The sequence below is a fragment of the Panicum hallii genome, chromosome 2 (genome assembly GCF_002211085.1).
Source record: "Panicum hallii strain FIL2 chromosome 2, PHallii_v3.1, whole genome shotgun sequence".
In the NCBI taxonomy this organism is placed as follows: domain Eukaryota; kingdom Viridiplantae; phylum Streptophyta; class Magnoliopsida; order Poales; family Poaceae; genus Panicum; species Panicum hallii.
The window spans coordinates 40992036-41011177 of NC_038043.1; the positions used below are offsets into that span (position 1 = coordinate 40992036).

A 19142-nucleotide genomic window follows, 5' to 3' on the forward strand; every position below is an offset into this window, starting at 1 on the left:
TGTATGCTCAACATGGACCATTCATATGAAGTTTAATGAGGTTCTCAAATGTTGTGTAAGTTGGGGAAAGAAAATATCAAACCTAAGGACCCAACATTTAGCACTGAACATGAAAAGGTCAGAGAAGATCGTTTTTGACCTCATTTCAAAGGTGCTATTGGTGCTATAGATGGTTATCATGTCCATATCGTAGTTCTCAATGATGAGGTGGTTAACCACACATGTTGATATGGATATACATCACAGAACATACTTGCAATATGTGACTTTGATATGAGATTCACATTTGCGGTTGTCGGATGGCTGGGTTCAGCACATGACACAAGAATCCTTAATCATGCATTGTCAAATTTTGATTCCTTTCCTGTCCCACCAAAAGGTACAAATATGAGATAATTTTCTTCTATAGATAAAATTTTCTATATTCATACTAATTATATTTTTTTACAGATAAGTATTATCTTGTGGACTCTGGCTATCCCAACAAAACTGGATATCTTGCTCCTTTCAAGGGGAGCACATACCATCTACCGGAATTTCATCATCGTCATGGTCGTCCACCGCAAGGAAAGTACGAATATTCAACTACTTGCACTCATCCCTTCGTAATATAATTGAGCGATCATTTGGGGTTCTAAAGCAAAAATGGCGTATATTAAAAGCTATGCCATGTTTGTCAACTCAAAAACAAGCAAAAATCATCATAGCTTGTATTGCATTGCACAATTTCATTCGTGATAGCCATTTGAGTGATAAAGAGTTTGATACATATGATGCAAATGAAGAGTACATGCTTCGAGCGGCACATGCAACAACAGCAGCAGCAGCAGCACAACAAGGTGATGAGGTAGAGGGACATAACGAGGTTATCATGAACACTATCCGTGAGATGATAGCTGATGGTTTAGTTAGTCAATAAGTAGCATAGAGGTATGTCTCATATTTTAGTTATTTTATTTGAACTTCAAATTAGTCACTGACAAGTCATGTAAACTGACAATCAATGTACTGCGATTATTTTGAGTATAAATATAGTATATCAGGGTTTCAAGATATTACAGCAGATTTCTCAAAACAGGGTGAACCAAATGACTTTCAGCTTTTTCATAGCTATCAGCTCACAGCAGCTTTTATACAGCAGACAATTCACAACAGCTTTTTCACAGCTCACAGCTAAATCAAACACACCCTCAGGTGATTGACCTAACCCCTAGGAACTTCTACTACCGATCACCTAAGTCCTAGGCTTCCTAGGAAACATCCTCAAAGCACAGTTCAAATAGAAGAGTACAACTGCAAAAGAGGAAAGCGACACCAGCAATCTCTCGAGGGACCTGATCTCTGACTTCGTCATCAGTCTTCTCATCCTCTGTACAGTAGAAGAGGAGGAGGTCTCTGCTGGACTAGTATCTTATGCGTGCATGAGAGTATGATCTTCACACCATCCAGGATCTTACCATGCAATTTCGAGCCATACAGTCCTGCCCAATAAGATATAAAAGCACACGCATAGATCAGAATGTCAGCAGGACTGCCCAATAAGATATAAAAGCACACGCATAGATCAGAATGTCAGCAAGACATAACAATTTGTTATGAGAACATGCTTCATTTCTCTTTTTTCAGATGGCCCAACAAATTGTAGACATATCGAACGTAAAAATTGGCTGCCCTCCTGCCAACCATCGACTTATCCAAGACTTCTATTGCGGTAAGCTCCTAGATATATTATTGGCCCCAAGACAAATTGCAACCATCACTCAGATGACTTTTGCAACTGGGAAGAGGAAGAAGAGATGATTGATTGATTCATCGCGTGAGCAGAAGTAGCAGCACGGGCTCCCTGCAAATTTTCTTCTGATCATATTATTTTTAGTGAGGAAACATTACACCCCATCAGCCACATGAAGACCTTGATTCAGTGAGGAATCTTAGCCTTCCATATGTGTCTAAAGGACTACCCAGCATCGGTGGAAGTTAGCTGCTCATATACAGATTTGGTAGAAAACCTCCCATTTATGCTCAATTTCCAGGTGATCACATCTTGAGAGTTGTCAAAATTGTAAGAATAAGCTTCATTTACCATAGCAAGCTAGGAATCAAATAGAATAGGAGGGAGCCATCTGAAAAATTGTAGTTGAGCATTCTTCAGCATAAAGAGATGGACAGAGATAAATTTATCTGCACAGAGATCATAAAGCACGGGAAAGAGAGAGCATAGAGGTTTATCTTTCAACCACGGTTCCTCCCAGAACAAGGTTGATTGACCATTCTTCACCTTCACTAATCTTCCCCTCATGTAGATATGTCTAATTTTAATGAGGTCAGACCACATAGGGGAATCATCAACTCTGTGTTTAATGGCCCCAATTAATCTTCCTCCATCTAAATATTTAGCTCTAATGATATATTGCCAAAGACCATCCTCATTTTCAAGTTTCCACCACCATTTGCATAAAAGGCTCATATTCATTTTTCTTATTTCCACCACCATTTGCATAAAAGGCTCATATTTATTTTTCTTATGTTCTTAATGTCCAAACCTCCTTCTTATTTTTAAGGACAATTTCCCATTTGACCAAGTGGTATTTCTTCTTCTGGCCATTGCCTTGCCACAAGAATTTCCTTTTCTGTCTGTCAAGGATCTTAGCTATTGTTTTGGGCAGAAGGTACATGGACATGTAGTAAATAAAGGTGCTAGAGAGGCTACAATTAATCAAAGTTATTCTCCTAGCCATGGATGAGAAGCTTCCTTTCCATGTGGATAACTTCCTCATATTTTTTCTTCTAGAGGCACCCAGTCCTTAACATGAAGTTTACTAGGGCTGACAGGTACCCCAAAGTACTTAATAGGAAACATGCCAATTTGGCAATTGAAAATATCAGCACAAGTCAGGTGATCTGCTGGACCATCTCCAATCACCACAATATCATCACCAAAATATCAACATTTTAGTACTGGGGAGAGGGATGAGTAATCTGTTGGAGATGCTCTAATATAGGACAGTTGATGTTTTCGTTGCAGGAGGTGATTGAGCTCATCAATGAGCACTTTGAGGTGGTAATACAGCATTGCAGGAGAGAGCAAAATTGAGTAGCACATTTCTTAGCGCATAGTGCTTGTAAGAAGTTGTCAGAAGTTGTCATTCAAAGTCTGGATTAGGCACACTCCAGAGGTAGTGGCCCCTTTTGTTACTGATGATTGTAACTTTGTGTTGAGTTAATGAAATCCACCTCAAGTCGTAAAAAAAAAAGATAATGCAGTGAATGTGCAAGCAGATGATCTTTACGCAGGAGGATCTAGTTTATTGAAGTCCAAGGTACAAGGACCTTAAGGGGACCCACTTTTCTGTAACAAAATAGTAAAAATATCCTTATAGAACTGCCTTTGATTGTTTCTAAAATATTCTAACATTATGTTATCATGGCACAAGTAGGAAAGGTAGAGGGCTTTAAATTTTAGCCTAGATAATTTAAGGGTCTTATCTAAAAGGATCAGACTCTAATCTTATACAATTTTAATCTAAAAATATATAAGAACTAAATTAAATTGTGAAGAGAGCACCAGGGTCACGGTCCATTACCACCGTAGGCACAAGCCTTGCTTATCCAATCAGCAGCGGCCAGTGGCCTCCATGCACACGGTCCACGTGTGAAATAACAGGACCAAAGTTAGATATGCCAAATGCCGTGGCACCAATTCCGCTGCTCAGCCCACGCTGCGTCGGGCTGAAGATGTGTGTGTGGGCGAGATGTTGATTTGCATGGGCCGACAACACTGAGGTCATTGATGGGCCTGGTAGAGCCCAGCCTAAGGGAAGGGCAAACGAACGGACGGCGAGGAACGAAGTCAGTGACGGTTCATATGCCGCCGCAAGGGAAATGTTGATTCTTGAGTAAAAGTTGAGGGACGCTGGGAGCTACATGCAGGGCTGAAGAAGTGGAGAGGTTAGAAGATGGCCCCTGTCGACAGATCTGTACCTGTAATTTCGAGGCCCTGGTGCAAAATGTCAAAGAGGTCCCTATAGTAAGGAAAGGAAATATACAAAATCAAAATTTAGAGGACTGCATTAAACAATAGTATATTTTTTATTACTAGTGAGAAGTCTCTATTTTCTTTTAGCTTGCACTATAATAAATCTCACTAGTACTACTTCGCTACATGCTATATACATGACCGATATTACACAAAGCCGTGGAGGGACGCCTACATGCTATGAGTACAGCACCACACAAGACTGCGGATTTGGTCTTTTAAACTTCAAAGGATGCGGACTTCTTAGTCACTTATAAGCAAATTAGCTAACAGATAATTAACTAGTGTTGGGGGCCACAAAATTGGAGGCCCGGTGCAGTAGCCCCGCTTGCACAGTGCCATCGACGGGCCTGCCTGCCAAGAGCGGAAGGCGGAAGGAACCTGCCACGCCATTAACTAGTGTTCACTACAAGAAAACAGCGAATTTCCGACGGCTAAACCGTCGAAAGTTACAGCTAAACCATCGGAAGTTAAGAGACGGCCGTCAGTCACCGTCTGCGCGGCTAACTTCCGACGGTTTTACCTAGCCGTCGGAAGTTAATTAACTTCCGACGGTTTTGGTGTCAAGCCGTTGGAATTGGAAGTTGCAAATTTCCGATGAATTTGGCCCGACGACGAAACTTTCGACGGTTTAGTCGTAACTTCCGACGGTTTAGCCGTCGGAAATTCGTTGTTTTCGTGTAGTGCATGAGAAGGAGACGAGCACGGTACGGCGGTTGGGAACCGGCGGCCGGCCGTCGGATTTGCGTTCTCCAACTTCGGGAGGCTTGCCGCTCTGCAAGCACGGCGGAAGGTCGCCAAAGAGCGGGGCAGCCGCAAGCGCGCCCGTGCTGGCGGAAGACGACGTAAGTACTTGCTCGGCGCTCATAGACTCGAGTATAGGCGAAAGAAGCTGTCTACGATCCGATCCTGTAGTTCGCATTTCAGTACATTGAATTTTGATAAAGTATTTCAATGTCTAAATGACTTTTAAAAAGGGACTTGCTCCCTTCCTTGTTTATAACAGTATGCTTCAAGCTTTCTATGCGAATCCACTTCTGTTCTCATTGGTTTAGGTCAGAATGCAATTTCACTTGCAAAACGGAAAAGAAGGGTGAGACTGTAATTTAGTTATTAACTTATTATTATATATAACATTTTATCATGGAAGAACACACACTAAGTAACTTCCGCAGAGTTTGCGGTTTGCTGCGTCGTACACTAATTAACGTCTACTGGTTCTCAAAATTAACATGGACCCTATGAATTCAACATTCGTATATGACTCAGATCTAAATATATATGGAGTATATTGGTTGAAGAAACAACGACAGTATGTCATTGGTACCAATGTAATTCCTTATTTGGAGTTTCGGCTGGTGTAGGCTTGCTACTGAACTATAACTTGTAATTGAGAAACTGGCTGATGTTGCAACTGTACTAATTCCGCTTGATGCAGGAGTCCTAGATGCAAATATGTTACGTGCCCGTAGACGAGGAGAAGGTGTAGTTCACAAACAAGATGGTCTAATCACCGGCAGGCTTGGTGACGAGGCAGTTCATAAATATTTGGTTGAGAAGCTCGGGTCCGCCAGCGTAGTAAAGTGGATGAACGAAGACACTGAATCCGGACTACCTTACGACATCACCATCACAGAAGGTGACGCAATCGAGTATGTCGAAGTGAAAACAACCGTTATTCCGAACAAGAACTTTTTCTACATCAGCCGCAGGGAACTGCAGCTTGCAGCAGAGAAGGAAGATTCGTTAACCAATGCCTATGTGTTGCTGTCGAAGCCAGATAAAGCAAGCATTGTGTTCCTGAAAAACCCGCACGAGCTTCTACGACAGAGGGATTTGAATCTTGCCCTTGTTATGTCGATGAGATGCCAAGAGCTCGTTGCCGAATGCATGGAACAAATTTCAGTAGTACTGAAGCCTGGCTGTTAATGATAACCGGTTCAAGTGATGCATTTGGTATGCCGACTTATTTGCTCCTATATCATGACACTGTTATTGGCATCCTAGTTCTTTTACATTTCGTCTTGGTAATGAGGTTAACCCGTGCTGTGGTTGCTTCATTGTAGCGTAGAAATAAGCAAATACTCCTACAGCTGGATTGTTGTTATTAGTTTGCTTGAATGCTGGCAGGTCTGCAGCTCTGTATTAGTGATGATGGCCTCCTTGCCGCGTAAGAATGTAAGGGCGCAGGCTGCTGCAGTGCAGCTGATGGCAACAATCTAAGTTCCGAGCAGGGCTTAACTTCTTGGATTATTTGAAGAGGGTAATCTTTCTCTTCGTTTGTAAATATACCGTGCCTCTGCCGAAAAGTTTGCAGTTAGCCGTGTGCTTCCATAGTTGTGATTCATCAGGCTCAGTCAACGGGTCTCTCGATTTTGTTCTCTGAATGTGAAGAACCGAGGCTACGAAGAATGACACAATCTATTAGCGAGACCACATTAGTCACAGTAGACTGTTAGTAGACTGTTAGAGTGCGCAGTGGAATACGGCCCGGCCCGTTATACCCATGAGGCGGCACTCTACCAGATCCAGGTCCACCAGAGCCCATAACAACCAAAGCTCCAAGCCTAACTCAACAAAAAAGACTAGCTTTATGGGTAAGGGCTGCCCCAACCCCCACCATCAATTTCCGATGTGGGAACATGCACAACATGATTAAGCATTGATCGTGCTGTAACTCATCATTCGTGGTTGACAAACAGCTACATAACCATAGCCACTAGGCCACATGGGCAAGCATGCATAGAGCCACTATACTATATCTTACCTATATAAGAGTTATTGGCGCATTGCTTCATAAAAAACAACAGCATTATTCCGACTAAGTCACAAGGCCAAGCATGTATATATAGAGCTGATGCTCCAATCAGCATTTGTGAGTCTAACGCATTCCGTTAACCAGGCACCCAAACATATGAGCAAAACTAGCTAGTAAGAGGATCTAAACTAAGGGAAATGTGTAAACCCCTCCCAAGAAACTTCTGATCCATCAATGTTGCGAGTTGCGACAGCGAATCAGCGATGCCTCGGGTGAAAGCTTGCCGTGATTTATATCAGTTCCGACAGTGATGACGATTTAGATGTTGTTGACCTCTTGGGAGGCATCAGCGGCTAGCGAGGTGCGTCTCTTTCCCCACGCTTTTGCAGGTGGTATCTCGTATTTTGCGTTTGCTGCAGAGCGAGGCAGAGGCAGCGGGCTCCTGTGTGATGGGCTGCTATGCGCCCAGTATTGGGCTTCCCGATTTGAGGGAGCTTTTCGTACGTGGGCCTCAACAGGGCGAGATTTGGGTCCAACTTACCAAACTCACGGGTGTCAGGGTGTGGGCATGTGAAGGATCGGGCAGCTGGGCCTCCATGGTTAGGTTTATATAGCACACTGCCTTGCCGCGTCCTCCTCGGAGTGGGCCAGTTTATTGCTTTTGTGATTTGTCTCTAACCCTTCTATCCATATACTTGATTTAAAGATGTACGAAAGTTGTACATCGTTAATTAATGTTACTAATATTTACAACAAAAGTTTAGCTGCAGAGTAGTAGATAATCCATTTCTGATATGCGAGGATATTGTGAGCTAAGTTATCATTATATTTTTTTTACAGCAAAACCATAGTCAGGAGTTCAAATATTCCCTTAAATGTCATTCCCAGGATGCTGGCGTTGTCAGCTATCCAGATTCAAGTGGTGTACCTAAATTTGGCAATATATTTTATGTGTACTGTTTTGCAGAAGTACTATTAGTAGTGTAATCAAAACTTGTGAGGTCCGAGTAACCGTACAACTAATTCTTAGACCTAATTGGATTGCTATTTGGTCTGGCACAGGGGATTTTGCAAGAATGCTTAGGAGCATGAGCATACTTCGAAGTGTACAGTTTTAGCAGTACAGTGTTGCATTTAAGTACTGTGGTAATATCGAGGGTCAATTTAATTTAGAGATTGAAGAGATTCACATAATTTTGAGCTGTGATCCCAGAAAGTGTGGAATCAACGAGTGTCACAGCTTAGGATATGTGCGCCAGCCATAATGTGACCTAGCTTACCTTGCTCGTGTTTTCCAGAAATGTCTTAGCGACGCGAGGTTCGTGGTGGGCCTCGATGCTCCAGGTGGGCTGCTACGGATTTGCTTAATAGATCTTGCTACATGCTAGACGAATCTGAGCCGTGCAAAAGAGATTCTACGGCTAGCAATATGCATGTGACGTGGTCCAATAAATGGAGAGAGCTTAGCTCAGGTTTCGTTACGAGGAGATGTCCTGAAATCCTGCTGTTTACATTGCCATCTGACCCGCTTATTCAAGTAGTACTTTTTTGAGCAACAATTCAAGTAGTGCTTAGTAATTGATATCTCCACAATCTGTAATTCATCCTGGATCCGTGCATATGAAATTATACATCTGCATTCAGATCCAATAACAATGAACTTGCAAAATCTACCTCGTACAGCTGACCAACATAAGTATCTTCTGCTTCATGTTGAGTCAGAGTACTTCAATGCCAAAGATAGAAAGTTGGTATGGACGCCATGTTGAACAACTGGAGGGATTATTCAGAATCCGAGTCGAGTTCTACTGCCCCTTCATCTTCCTATGTGGATGGATCAGGATTTCGAAAACTGCATGGAACCCTCAGCACATGTTCCAAAGAAGATTGACTGGCAAAAATATTTGCAGGGAAAATACATAACGATGCCTGGCGCGCTCTCACAGTAAGTTATTTCGAAGAAAACTATATAATTGAGAGAAGTGGCAACTTGACGGGAAGTTGAGCCGCAGAGAAAATTTGTAAAAAATTTTCAAAAAAAATTCCGACCTGCCGGATTCGAACCAGCGACCTAAGGATTTATCTGCGAATGACTACAGTCCTCCGCTCTACCAACTGAGCTAAGGTCGGTTTGTGATACGTTTGCGGATGAAGCATATAAGTAGAACAGAAAGCTTAGAACTTCAAAGAAGTAGAAATTCATTATTACTGTTTGTAATATGCACCATTTATACATATTTGTCTCCCATGCCGCAAGTAATGAAGATTTGTAAAAAGAGTGCTTCTCAGTTTCTTTTGGGCCTTAATTTCAAACCCCTTTTCATGTTTCAAGAAACTTCTTTTAGGCATCTCTTCTCAAGTTTGTAGCAGCTAGGTAGTTATAAACTTGCTCGCAGTTTAGTCATTATTTTTCATTTGTGAGCTGCCTATTTTTCACACATGTTCATTTGTGTGTACCAGTTTATTTCATTTATATTATTATAGTACTTTCGCTTATTTGATTTAGTCAATCAATGGCATACAGCCCAGCTGCCAAATTACAGTAAGACGATTGTTTGAGTATAGATCTGGTCGTCAACACGCAAGTGAAACAGTTTGAATGATGTACGCCTACCGATCGTAGGAAGAGGAACGGCCACTCATTATTGCACCAGGCAAGTTAAAAAGTCTGAACTACATCAGTATGATTACTGCTGCGAGTCTCTCATCTCGTGCAGTCCTGCTCTTTGTCTTACATACTGGACTGATCTAGTTCATGAGGTCAACTCATGTTGAGTGGCTGCAGCTATAGGTTTATTTAGGATGATATTTTGCTGAGCAACCTTTACGAAGAATCAGAGGATCAAAGTAAACTATGATCGTGGCCGAAGAAGGTTGCCGGCCTCCCATTACTTCATCCATCGAATCTTTTGTATAAAGCAAGTGATATTTTCATATATTATAATGCTTGATTGGTCTTAGCGAAATAAGAAAGAACCAAATGGATACCAGCAATGGGGGTGTTGGTTCCAGGACTAAATTTTAGTCATTGTCACATCGAATGTTTGGTTACTAATTAGGAGTACATAGACTAGTTATAAAACTAATTGCACAGATGGAGGCTAATTTGCGAGACGAATCTATGAAGCCTAATTAGTCCATAATTTTTACAGTAAATATGTGCTAATGATGGATTAATTAAGCTTTATAGATTCATCTCACGAATTAATCTCCATCTGTGTCAATTAGTTTTATAATTAGTCTATATTTAATGCTCCAGTAACTAAATATTCGATACGACATGGATTAAAGTTTAGCCCACCGAAATCATACACCCCGGCATACGCACCAGCTGAAACAATGGGGCGCTGGTTAGTTGCTTTCCGGCCAGCAGAGTTGCCATTGGCCCTGCATATATACGAGAAGACAAGAATCGCCTTTTCGTCGGAGAAAAATATTTGCAGGATTGTTTCCCTAAAAATTAAAAACTGGATTACGAAGACGACAGTATATTCGTTATCCAACCGTGCTGGCTGCAGTCTGCTGCGTAGACGCGACGTCATGTAATACGAGCGAGATAGAAGACATCACAAGCTCGCAACAATGGACTTGGATGTATATCATGTATGCAAGATTGAAGTAGTGGCTACGGTGTGCCCACGAATCGAACGTAAGCGCGGCCGTCTGGGTTCCAGCAGCGTCTTGCCGTCGCGATCTGAAGGTCATCCATAGGACCTACCGTTATTCAGGTCGCGACATCTTTCGGGCTTTCTGTTTTCGTTTATGAGAAAAATTTTGGGCCTTACTATATACTATAAACTGAGAAGCGAGCCCCTTTTCACATTCCAGAATCAAAACCGAAGCCCATAAATACAAATAGATGTATCTTCTCAAGTTTTCATCGATCATATATAGTGCACCTACTTACTAGCTAGCTGATATCAAGCCAGCATTATTATTAGTGGCCTGTCAACCCATGCTCCTGCACAAACTAATTAGAATTAATATAAAAATAAGACTTATAGCTAATAATTATAATTAGTTGTCCATACTCTCTTTCATCTATTAAATATTCTAACGTACAATATTCTAAAGATACATACTCATCATTATTTAGTTGTAGTTGTAATATGTTTAGTTAGTGATAATATTTTTCACTTTGTGTCACACCTCCATATATATTTGATATGTATTTAATTGAACCATCTGCTTAAGCTATATGTGAACAACATAAAAATTGGTATTCTTATATCTTCCCCATACATGACATGCACCATGGGTAGTATTTTTATATAATCAATAACATATACAATACATTAATAATAGTAGATATAGTAATTTAGAATTTTATATTGGTGAACTTTAAGATTTTGTCATAATTATATAACTTATATTTAAATTTAGAAGTTATTTTAACTTTTAACAATGACATAATTAGATAATTTATATACAAAATTAGGGGCTATTTGATATTATTTTTATAATGGCATATGTGGGTAATTTGCATAAAGATTAGGGGTTACTTTAAATTATTTTTTATAATGGTAGAGATGGCTAATTTAGATACATGTTTAGGGGTTAGTTTAGCCTATTTTCATAATGGTAGAGATGTGTAATTTATTAGAAAAATAACATATCCAATGGCTGTTATGATCAAAGTTGTCGAATTGATAGCCAGATGTTTCTCTTTTTTATGAGAATTTCTAGAATTTCTCTATTTTTTGAATATTCTACGTAGGATCTTACGTGGCTTCATGTGGAGGCTTCAAAAGAAAACTTCAATTAGATTATCAAAAAAAATCTAATTAATAATAGTAAGATTGACAAGGCTTTCTCGTATCGAAAGTCCTTATTTTTGCACTTGGTGTTCAACAGTATTTTTCTCACATGTTCATCTCTGTACGCACTCGTTTACCATTAGCCGTCCTTTTCTCTATGGGGTCTCGCCTTCCTAGTCTTTTATTTGGTTCTTAATTTGATTTAGCCAATACCGTACAGCATCACGTATGCCATGACATATTTTAATAAGATAAGACGATTGTTCGTGTAAGCACAGATTGAATCATCAGAAAAAAGTCTGAATAATACACACACCTACCGATGGTCAGATGAGGGAAGGCAATTCGTTATTGCACCATAAATGCTAGAGTAGTATGTTTTTGCATACGCTACTACACATACCCCTTCACCGTCGGTTGGAAAGTGACATCACCGCCAGTTTCACCAGCCGTTGAATTAGGGTTGACGGTAATGGCACGCACGCTCCGCACCACCACGGCCCGCGCGTTGCCGCTCCAGCTCGTCGCGCCGCCTCGTGGCGCAGTCACGCCTCGCTTCGCCGCACCCGAACCCCAGCCGCCGTGGGGCCCTCGCGCCGCTCCACCTCGTCGCACCCCACCCGCTGCATTCGAGCACCACCGCCGCTCGCCACCTCCGCCGCATTTGAGCACCACCGCCGTATCCGAGCACCGCCTCCGCCGCATGAGCGCCGCTACTGCTCGCGCCTTGAGGCCTCCTGTCCCCGACCACGGCCTCCGCGCGTTGCTCCGTGTGCTGCTTTGCGTGCCACGCCGCGTGGTGTTGCAAAGAGGAGGGGAGGTGGGGGACAGGAGGGAGGACGCGCCGGGGGAGAGGAAGGGGAGGGAGACGGCGGTGGGGAAAAGGAAGGGGAAGAGGCGGCGTCAAATGAGAGGAAGGGGACAAGGCGGCGGCGGGGGAGAGGAAGGGGAGGGAGACGGAGGTGGGGAAAAGGAAGGGGAAGAGGCGGCGTCAAATGAGAGGAAGGGGACAAGGTGGCGGCGGGGGAGAGGAGGGAAGTCGGGGAAAAGAGAGGGGGGGGGGGGGGTTGGCGGCAGGGGAGAGGAAGGGGAGGTGGCGGGGAGGGGATAAGGATAGGAGTGACTGAGAGAGAGTGAGAGGGTGAGTGAAGGGGAGAGATAAAAATTGTGTGGTGATTGGTATCACCGCCGGTCTGTATTACGATCCGACGGTGATGCCATGACCCAGTATCATCGGTGGATCGTAATACGAATCGGCGGTGATACCTACTATCATCTAGAACTGGTGGTGATAGAGTATCACCGCCGGTTCGTTTCAAACTGGCGGTGATGAGATGTTTGTAATAATATATTGTGTAGTAGTGATAGTTAATTAAAATAGATTTGCTGGGCCGGCCGGTTAACGCGTGACCTAGTTTACATTCTTGTTTGAGTTTCCTTTTTAAAATGGTTATTGACCGTCTACAGGTGAGACAATGAATAACCAGGGATAAGCTGGATACGTTTGGTTACTAGCTAAAACAATGGGTCGCAGGCTAGTTGCTTTCTCTAAATTTCCAACTACCCGTGCATACGACAAGAATCACTTTTTTTTCGGGAAGAAAATATTTGCAAAATTACCCTTGCACAAAGACTACTGTTTCCTAGTGTTCCTTCGTCGGTCCTATCTATCGGTACGTGTAAAAACGTATACGTGATGTCATGTCATGTCATGTGAATGTGCATGTGAGCAGCACATCACAATCATGCACATGTGTATAGAGTTCTAATATTTTCCCGACTTTACTAGTCCTTGGCATTTCTATTTAGTGGGTGATATTTTTTAAATATATCTTCTTTTTCTTTCTTAACAGTTTGGATAGATTTGTCAAAAACATTATTTTCGACAAACATATTGCAGACGGTCACGATGTAGATAACTAACATATTACTATAAACTGTTAATCATTCATCAAAATATAAACCGGTGGGAAAGATAGTTGCTCTCGTAGTGTGCAAGGCATACCCAATACAATACAAGAACCTACGCCTCCCTCTGTAGCCGGTTTGAATAACTACTCTCCACATGGAAGACCAGGCCAAGACGTACGTCTGGCAGTGTCGAAGATCCCTTGACAACAACCTATGGACCATGATCATCAACCGGCAATCTCATGGATGCAAATCTGCATCCAGCAGAACGTCCAAACAGGAGGGTACAAAGATGCCACGACCCACGCACGCGCGGTCTCGCTTCCATGTGTCTGCGGTTCAATGTTTAGTTTTTAAGCAATCCGAATGACATGCATACCTGCTCCTTCGGCGTACGTTCTTCTCCCCAAAACTTTTCTTTTGAGTTTTGACCATGCCTGCCTCTTTGTCTTTGCCATCTCCATCACAGCAACAGTAAACTCCGTCCATTAAACTCAAACATTTCACCGGTCTTCCGTCCCGCCACAGCTGGTCGATCGACGATGGCGACGTTCGCATCCACCCGTGCAAAACGCGTAATACCGGCCCCGCCTCGTTTGTCTCGTCCCCTGGCCAGGCCTCCGGACCAACGGCTACATAAACACAAGCCATTGCCACAGCACCTCGTCTGTTGGTTCGTACGATCACCTCACCTAGCTAGCTAGGCTGCCATGAGCACCAGCAGCACCGTGCCCGCGGCGAGATTCGCCGGGAAGATCAATATCAGGAGGAGCCACTGCAAGGTGGAGGCCGTGGCGACGTCGGCGAGAGGAGGTCGTGTCTGCTCGGAGGGCAGCACGAAGGACTACTATAAGGTGCTGTCGCTGCAGCACTCGGCGGCCGTGGGCGCGGAGGAGATCAGGCGCGCGTACCGGCGGCTGGCGCGGCGCTACCACCCCGACGTGTGCCCGCCGTCGCGGCGCGCCGAGTCGACGGAGCGCTTCCTCGAGCTGCGGCGGGCCTACGAGACGCTCGCCGACCCGGCGCAGAGGGTACGGTACGACGCCGAGATGAGGGCGGGCGGGGAGGAGGACGGTGAGGCGGCGAGGCCGGGCGGCGTCGAGTTCCCGAGGGACGTGTGGGAGGCGCAGCTGGGCGCGCTGCTCGCGCGCTCCGAGCAGCGGCAGAGGGCGAGGAATGGCGGCGTTCGATTCGCCGCCAGCCGGTCTGGTTATTAGGCGCTGTCGGGGCACACGTACACGCCCTGAAGGGTTAATGGGGTGTTATGATTTTATTCTTGGACCGTGAGACTCATGGCAACTGGTTTTACTTGGGTGGGAGCACGTTTTAATTATTTGAGCCGAGTAAAGTGATTGGTCTGTGTGTAGTAACTCATTTTTGAAGGGGAGCATATCTGGTGCACATGTACACATATTAAATCTCAGCCATCCAGGATATCCTGGATCCAACGTCACGCGGTTATTTTAAAAAAAACCCTCCCGCAGCCCCCACTTGATGTATTTGTAATTTTGCGAAACCCCCTACCTCTCTTCCACTTCAACTTTCTAGACAGGATACGAACCGTTCCACCTTCTTCCTAGATCGATCGAGGCTCTCGTCTCCTCCACCTCCGTTGCCCCTAGCCCTAACTCCTGTTGCTGCCGCCGGTGCCTTGGACCTCTCTCATCCGGACGGCCTCAAATCATCACAAGAAGGACTGCTCGTACCCTAGGCGCCGCGCCATGACCACACCTCAGCCCATCGGGCCTCGTGGTGGCTTGATGGCCCTACTGACCGCCATGGATGCGTGCTGCGGAGGGCACCCCACCAGGGACGCGTCCGTGCCAGGTTCTGCTGCCCAGGGCGCCATGCACCTTGACCCTCCAATTGATTCTGGTCCTGTGCAACACAATGGAGCAGCTGCAGACTTTGTTTTCAGCCATGGAGATGATGTACATACCACTGCTCTTGGTCCTGTCCATTGCATTGCAGAAAAGGAGGCCAACGTCCATGCAGAAGGAGTGCCCATGGACACTTCCGGTGATGGGTTTAGCACTCCGAAAAGAAATCCAATCCTTCCTCCATCGGTAAGCTATTTTGATTTGGTTTAATTGGTTGGTACAATGAACATAAAATTTGCATTGGTAAATTATTCTTGTTCTCACTGCAGGATGCCTCTTTGTTACCTGCTTGCGAGGATGCATTGAAGCCCGTCGTTGGAATGATATTTGATTCTCTAGAAGCTGTTGAAGTTTTCTACAAGACATATGCACATAAAGATGGTTTTTCTGTCCGTGTTGGAGCTCAAAGCAAGGTTCTCGATGTGATTGAGAATAAGAGGTTTTATTGTTCAAGGCAAGGTTGGTCCAAGAATCGTCTTAGCGGTATTGTTGCTCCATCTCAAAATCCGAAGAAGCCAAAGAAGTGCTCGGAGACAAGATGTGGATGTAATGCTCACATATATGTGAAGTTGGGGTCGGATAGTAAGTATTATATTGCCTCCATGGTTGAGGAACATAATCATGATCTAGTCTCACCTAATAAAATTCCTTTTCTCCGATCAAACCGTTCAATAAGTCAAAGGGTCAAGAATACCTTGGTCACATGTCACAAAGCAAGTATAGGCACCTCCCAAGCATATAGACTACTACAAGTAAGTGATGGATTTGATAATATTGGATGCATGAAAAGGGATCTTCAAAACTATTATCGAGGTCTTAGGGAGAAAATAAAGAATGAAGATGCTGAGTTATTTATTGCACAATTAGAGAGAAAGAAAGAGGCAAATATTGCATTTTTCTATGACTTTGTTGTTGATGAGTAGGGGAAGTTGGTGTATGTTTTCTGGGCTGATGCTACAAGTAGAAAAAATTACAGTCATTTTGGTCATTTAGTGTCTGTGGATGCAACTTATATCACCAACCAATATAATATGAAATTTGTACCTTTTACTGGAGTCAACCATCATATGCAAAGTGTCTTTTTTGGAACTGCATTCATAGTAAATGAGAAGATTGCATCATATGAGTGGCTGCTCCAAACTTTCCTTTCGGCAATAGGAGGAAAAGCCCCAAGACTTATTGTAACAGCTGAAGATGCTAGCATGAAATCAGCAATCAGATCTATTTTTCCAGATACAATTCATAGATTTTGTATGTGGCACGTTATGGAGAAGATGTCTGAGAAGGTTGGCTTTCCAACAAACACTAGTGATCAGTTTTGGTGTGATTTAAATAAGTGTGTGTGGGGTTCCGAGACTCCGGATGAATTCGAGATGAGCTGGAATGCTATTATCACTAATTTTGGTCTACAAGGGAATGAATGGTTGGCTAACAGGTATCAAATTTGTGAGTCATGGATTCCAGCATACTTCATGGATATACCTCTTGCAGGATTACTCGGAGCCAGCTCAAGATCCGAAAGCTCAAATTCATTCTTCAATCACTTTATACATCGGAAATTAAGTTTTGTTGAGTTTTGGCTTAGATTTTATACTGCCTTGGAATGCTAAAGGCATGAGGAGTTAAAGGCGGATCACACTAGCATTCATAGTACGCCACTTTTGATGACACCATGGCCTATCGAGAGACAAGGAAGTATATTGTACTCACGTAACATGTTCAAAATATTTCAAGAAGAAGTAATAGCTGCTAGAGACTCATGCTTTGTTGTTGACATTGCGCAGCATGAGGGTGTCAAGGTTGTTAAAATTAATGATGCTACCACGAGGGATAGAGTGGTTCATTGGTGCATAACGAGTTCATTTGGGAGTTGCTCGTGTAAACTATTTGAGATGATTGGAGTCCCATGTTGCCATATTATTATGATGTTGAGAGGTGAAAATCTGTTTGAAATACCTTTCTCATATATTTTGAAGAGATGGGAGACAAGATGCAAGAGGTAAAAGGAATCATGCTTTGTATTTCTTTTATTACCCTATTTATCTATAGGTCATACTTAACTACCTTTTTTCTTTGTGTCACCTTAGGGAAATTGTGTATGATGAGGAAGGCAACTTATTGGATGAGAAGCCCATAGATGCTAGAGAGGCGGAAAAAATGAAAAAGATAGCAGCTGTTCAAAACAAGCTCGAAGATTTTATTCAAAGAGCAAAGGGTTCAGATGAGGCCATGAATTTTTTTGGTTTCAAGTTTGTTGAATATGGAGGCTTCTTTTGATCAAATTGTGTCAGACTCGGGACTACGGGACTGTGTACATAACGTAATTCATACAGGAATAGGGGATAGGACATGTCCTATACCTTATCTGTGTTGTATATTCTACTCGCATACGAAGTAGGACTAGCTGATACAGAAGGAAGCTACTCGAGTTGTAATCGAGTATGATTCCTAGGCTAGTGTCGGTCTAGGATTCATGTAACCCTGTCCTCCCGGATATATAAGGGCGGGCAGGGACCCCCTCAAAACACAACATCAACACCCAAGGCAATACAAACCACCAAACAGGACGTAGGGTATTACGCATATCGGGTCCGAACTTGTCTAAACCTTGTGTTGTTTGCACCTTCGAGTTCCTGATCTCGGCGTCACCCTACCTAAAACTTACCACCTCGGGTATACCCCTCGGTGGGCAGGCGGTAAAACACCGACAAATTGTGCCTACCACGGTGCAAACTCATCAAGAAGAATATGAGAGTTTTATTGGTTGCCAAATTCCAAAACTAGTTGAGATTCATCCACCAACTGAAGTTCGTTCAAAAGGAAGAAGTAAAAGAATTAACTAAGCCACGCAAGAGAAAGAATACCAAGAACGCGATGAATTAGCCACCTCAATCTTCTACTGTTTTACTTTAGAATTTTGCTTATCTTGTCAACGTTTATTGCTGGCTGTATCTGATTTACATGGCAAGTGTTAACAGTAAACAATTTGTTACATTTAACTTAAGTCAACAGTAAACATTTACGGGCGCCTGCGGTGAGAGGCTCTGTCTCAATCGGTGCTGGAAAAGGGGAACGGACCGAAAAGTTAAAGTGGAAGAGAGGTAGGGGGTTTCGCAAAATTACAAATACATCAAGTGGGGGCTGCGGGAGGGTTCTTTTGTAAAATAACCGCGTGACGTTGGATCCAGGATGGAGGGCTGAGATTTAATATGTGTACATGTGCACAAAGGTGCCATGTGCACCAGATATGCTCCCATTTTTGAAAGCCTGTCTAGTTTATCTTAAAGACGGCACTGTATATAATTTGTGCACGAAACAAAGTAAACAACATTTGTACGTACCAACTGCCGGTATAATTTGTCTTCATAAGTAGTAGCAATTACTTTGGTACTTTTGCAGTTTTGTTAACTGTAACACATGATGGTATTTTTGTTGTAATGTTTTAAAGCTTTCACCTTTTAGTGCAAGTGTTTACTTAATAATACTTAATAATTGCATCATTCTTAGCTTAAGGGGCGGGGCCAGGAACTAGTTAAGCCCCGGGCTGAACAAGCTAATAAACGCTTGGCTTCATGCTAGCTTTCATAGTTTATCAATTTCTAAGTTTCATGTATCACTGTGTTGCATGCGCATGACCCGGGCTGCAGCACAGGCAGCACGGTCCTGGCTCCACCACTGCTTAGCTATTCCCTCCATTTCACTATATTTGTTTACGGCCTCAGGAGAATACGTCTCATACTGTTTGTTAATTCAGAATATGAAGAGTGCAGTTATGACAAACGTTAGGAAGGGACATTATC

At 43.2% G+C, this 19142-nt stretch overlaps 1 protein-coding gene and 1 non-coding gene across 2 annotated transcripts; one reads left to right on the top strand and one right to left on the bottom strand.

Moving 5' to 3' along the window:
- Positions 1-8837: 8837 nt before the first annotated feature.
- TRNAY-GUA lies at positions 8838-8924 on the bottom strand. Its single transcript is given in 2 exon segments — positions 8838-8873; positions 8888-8924. It is a non-coding gene; the product is annotated as a tRNA-Tyr (tRNA).
- Positions 8925-14172: 5248 nt separating this feature from the next.
- Positions 14173-14679, top strand: LOC112881051 (chaperone protein DnaJ 2-like). Its single transcript, XM_025945759.1, has one exon. The coding sequence runs from the start codon at positions 14173-14175 to the stop codon at positions 14677-14679; it is 507 nt and encodes a 168-aa protein (XP_025801544.1).
- The last annotated feature ends 4463 nt before the right edge of the window (positions 14680-19142 follow it).

What these genes read in the sequence shown, in the direction of transcription:
- LOC112881051 (XM_025945759.1), top strand. Translation starts at nt 14,173, where the DNA reads ATGAGCACCAGCAGCACCGTGCCCGCGGCGAGATTCGCCGGGAAGATC.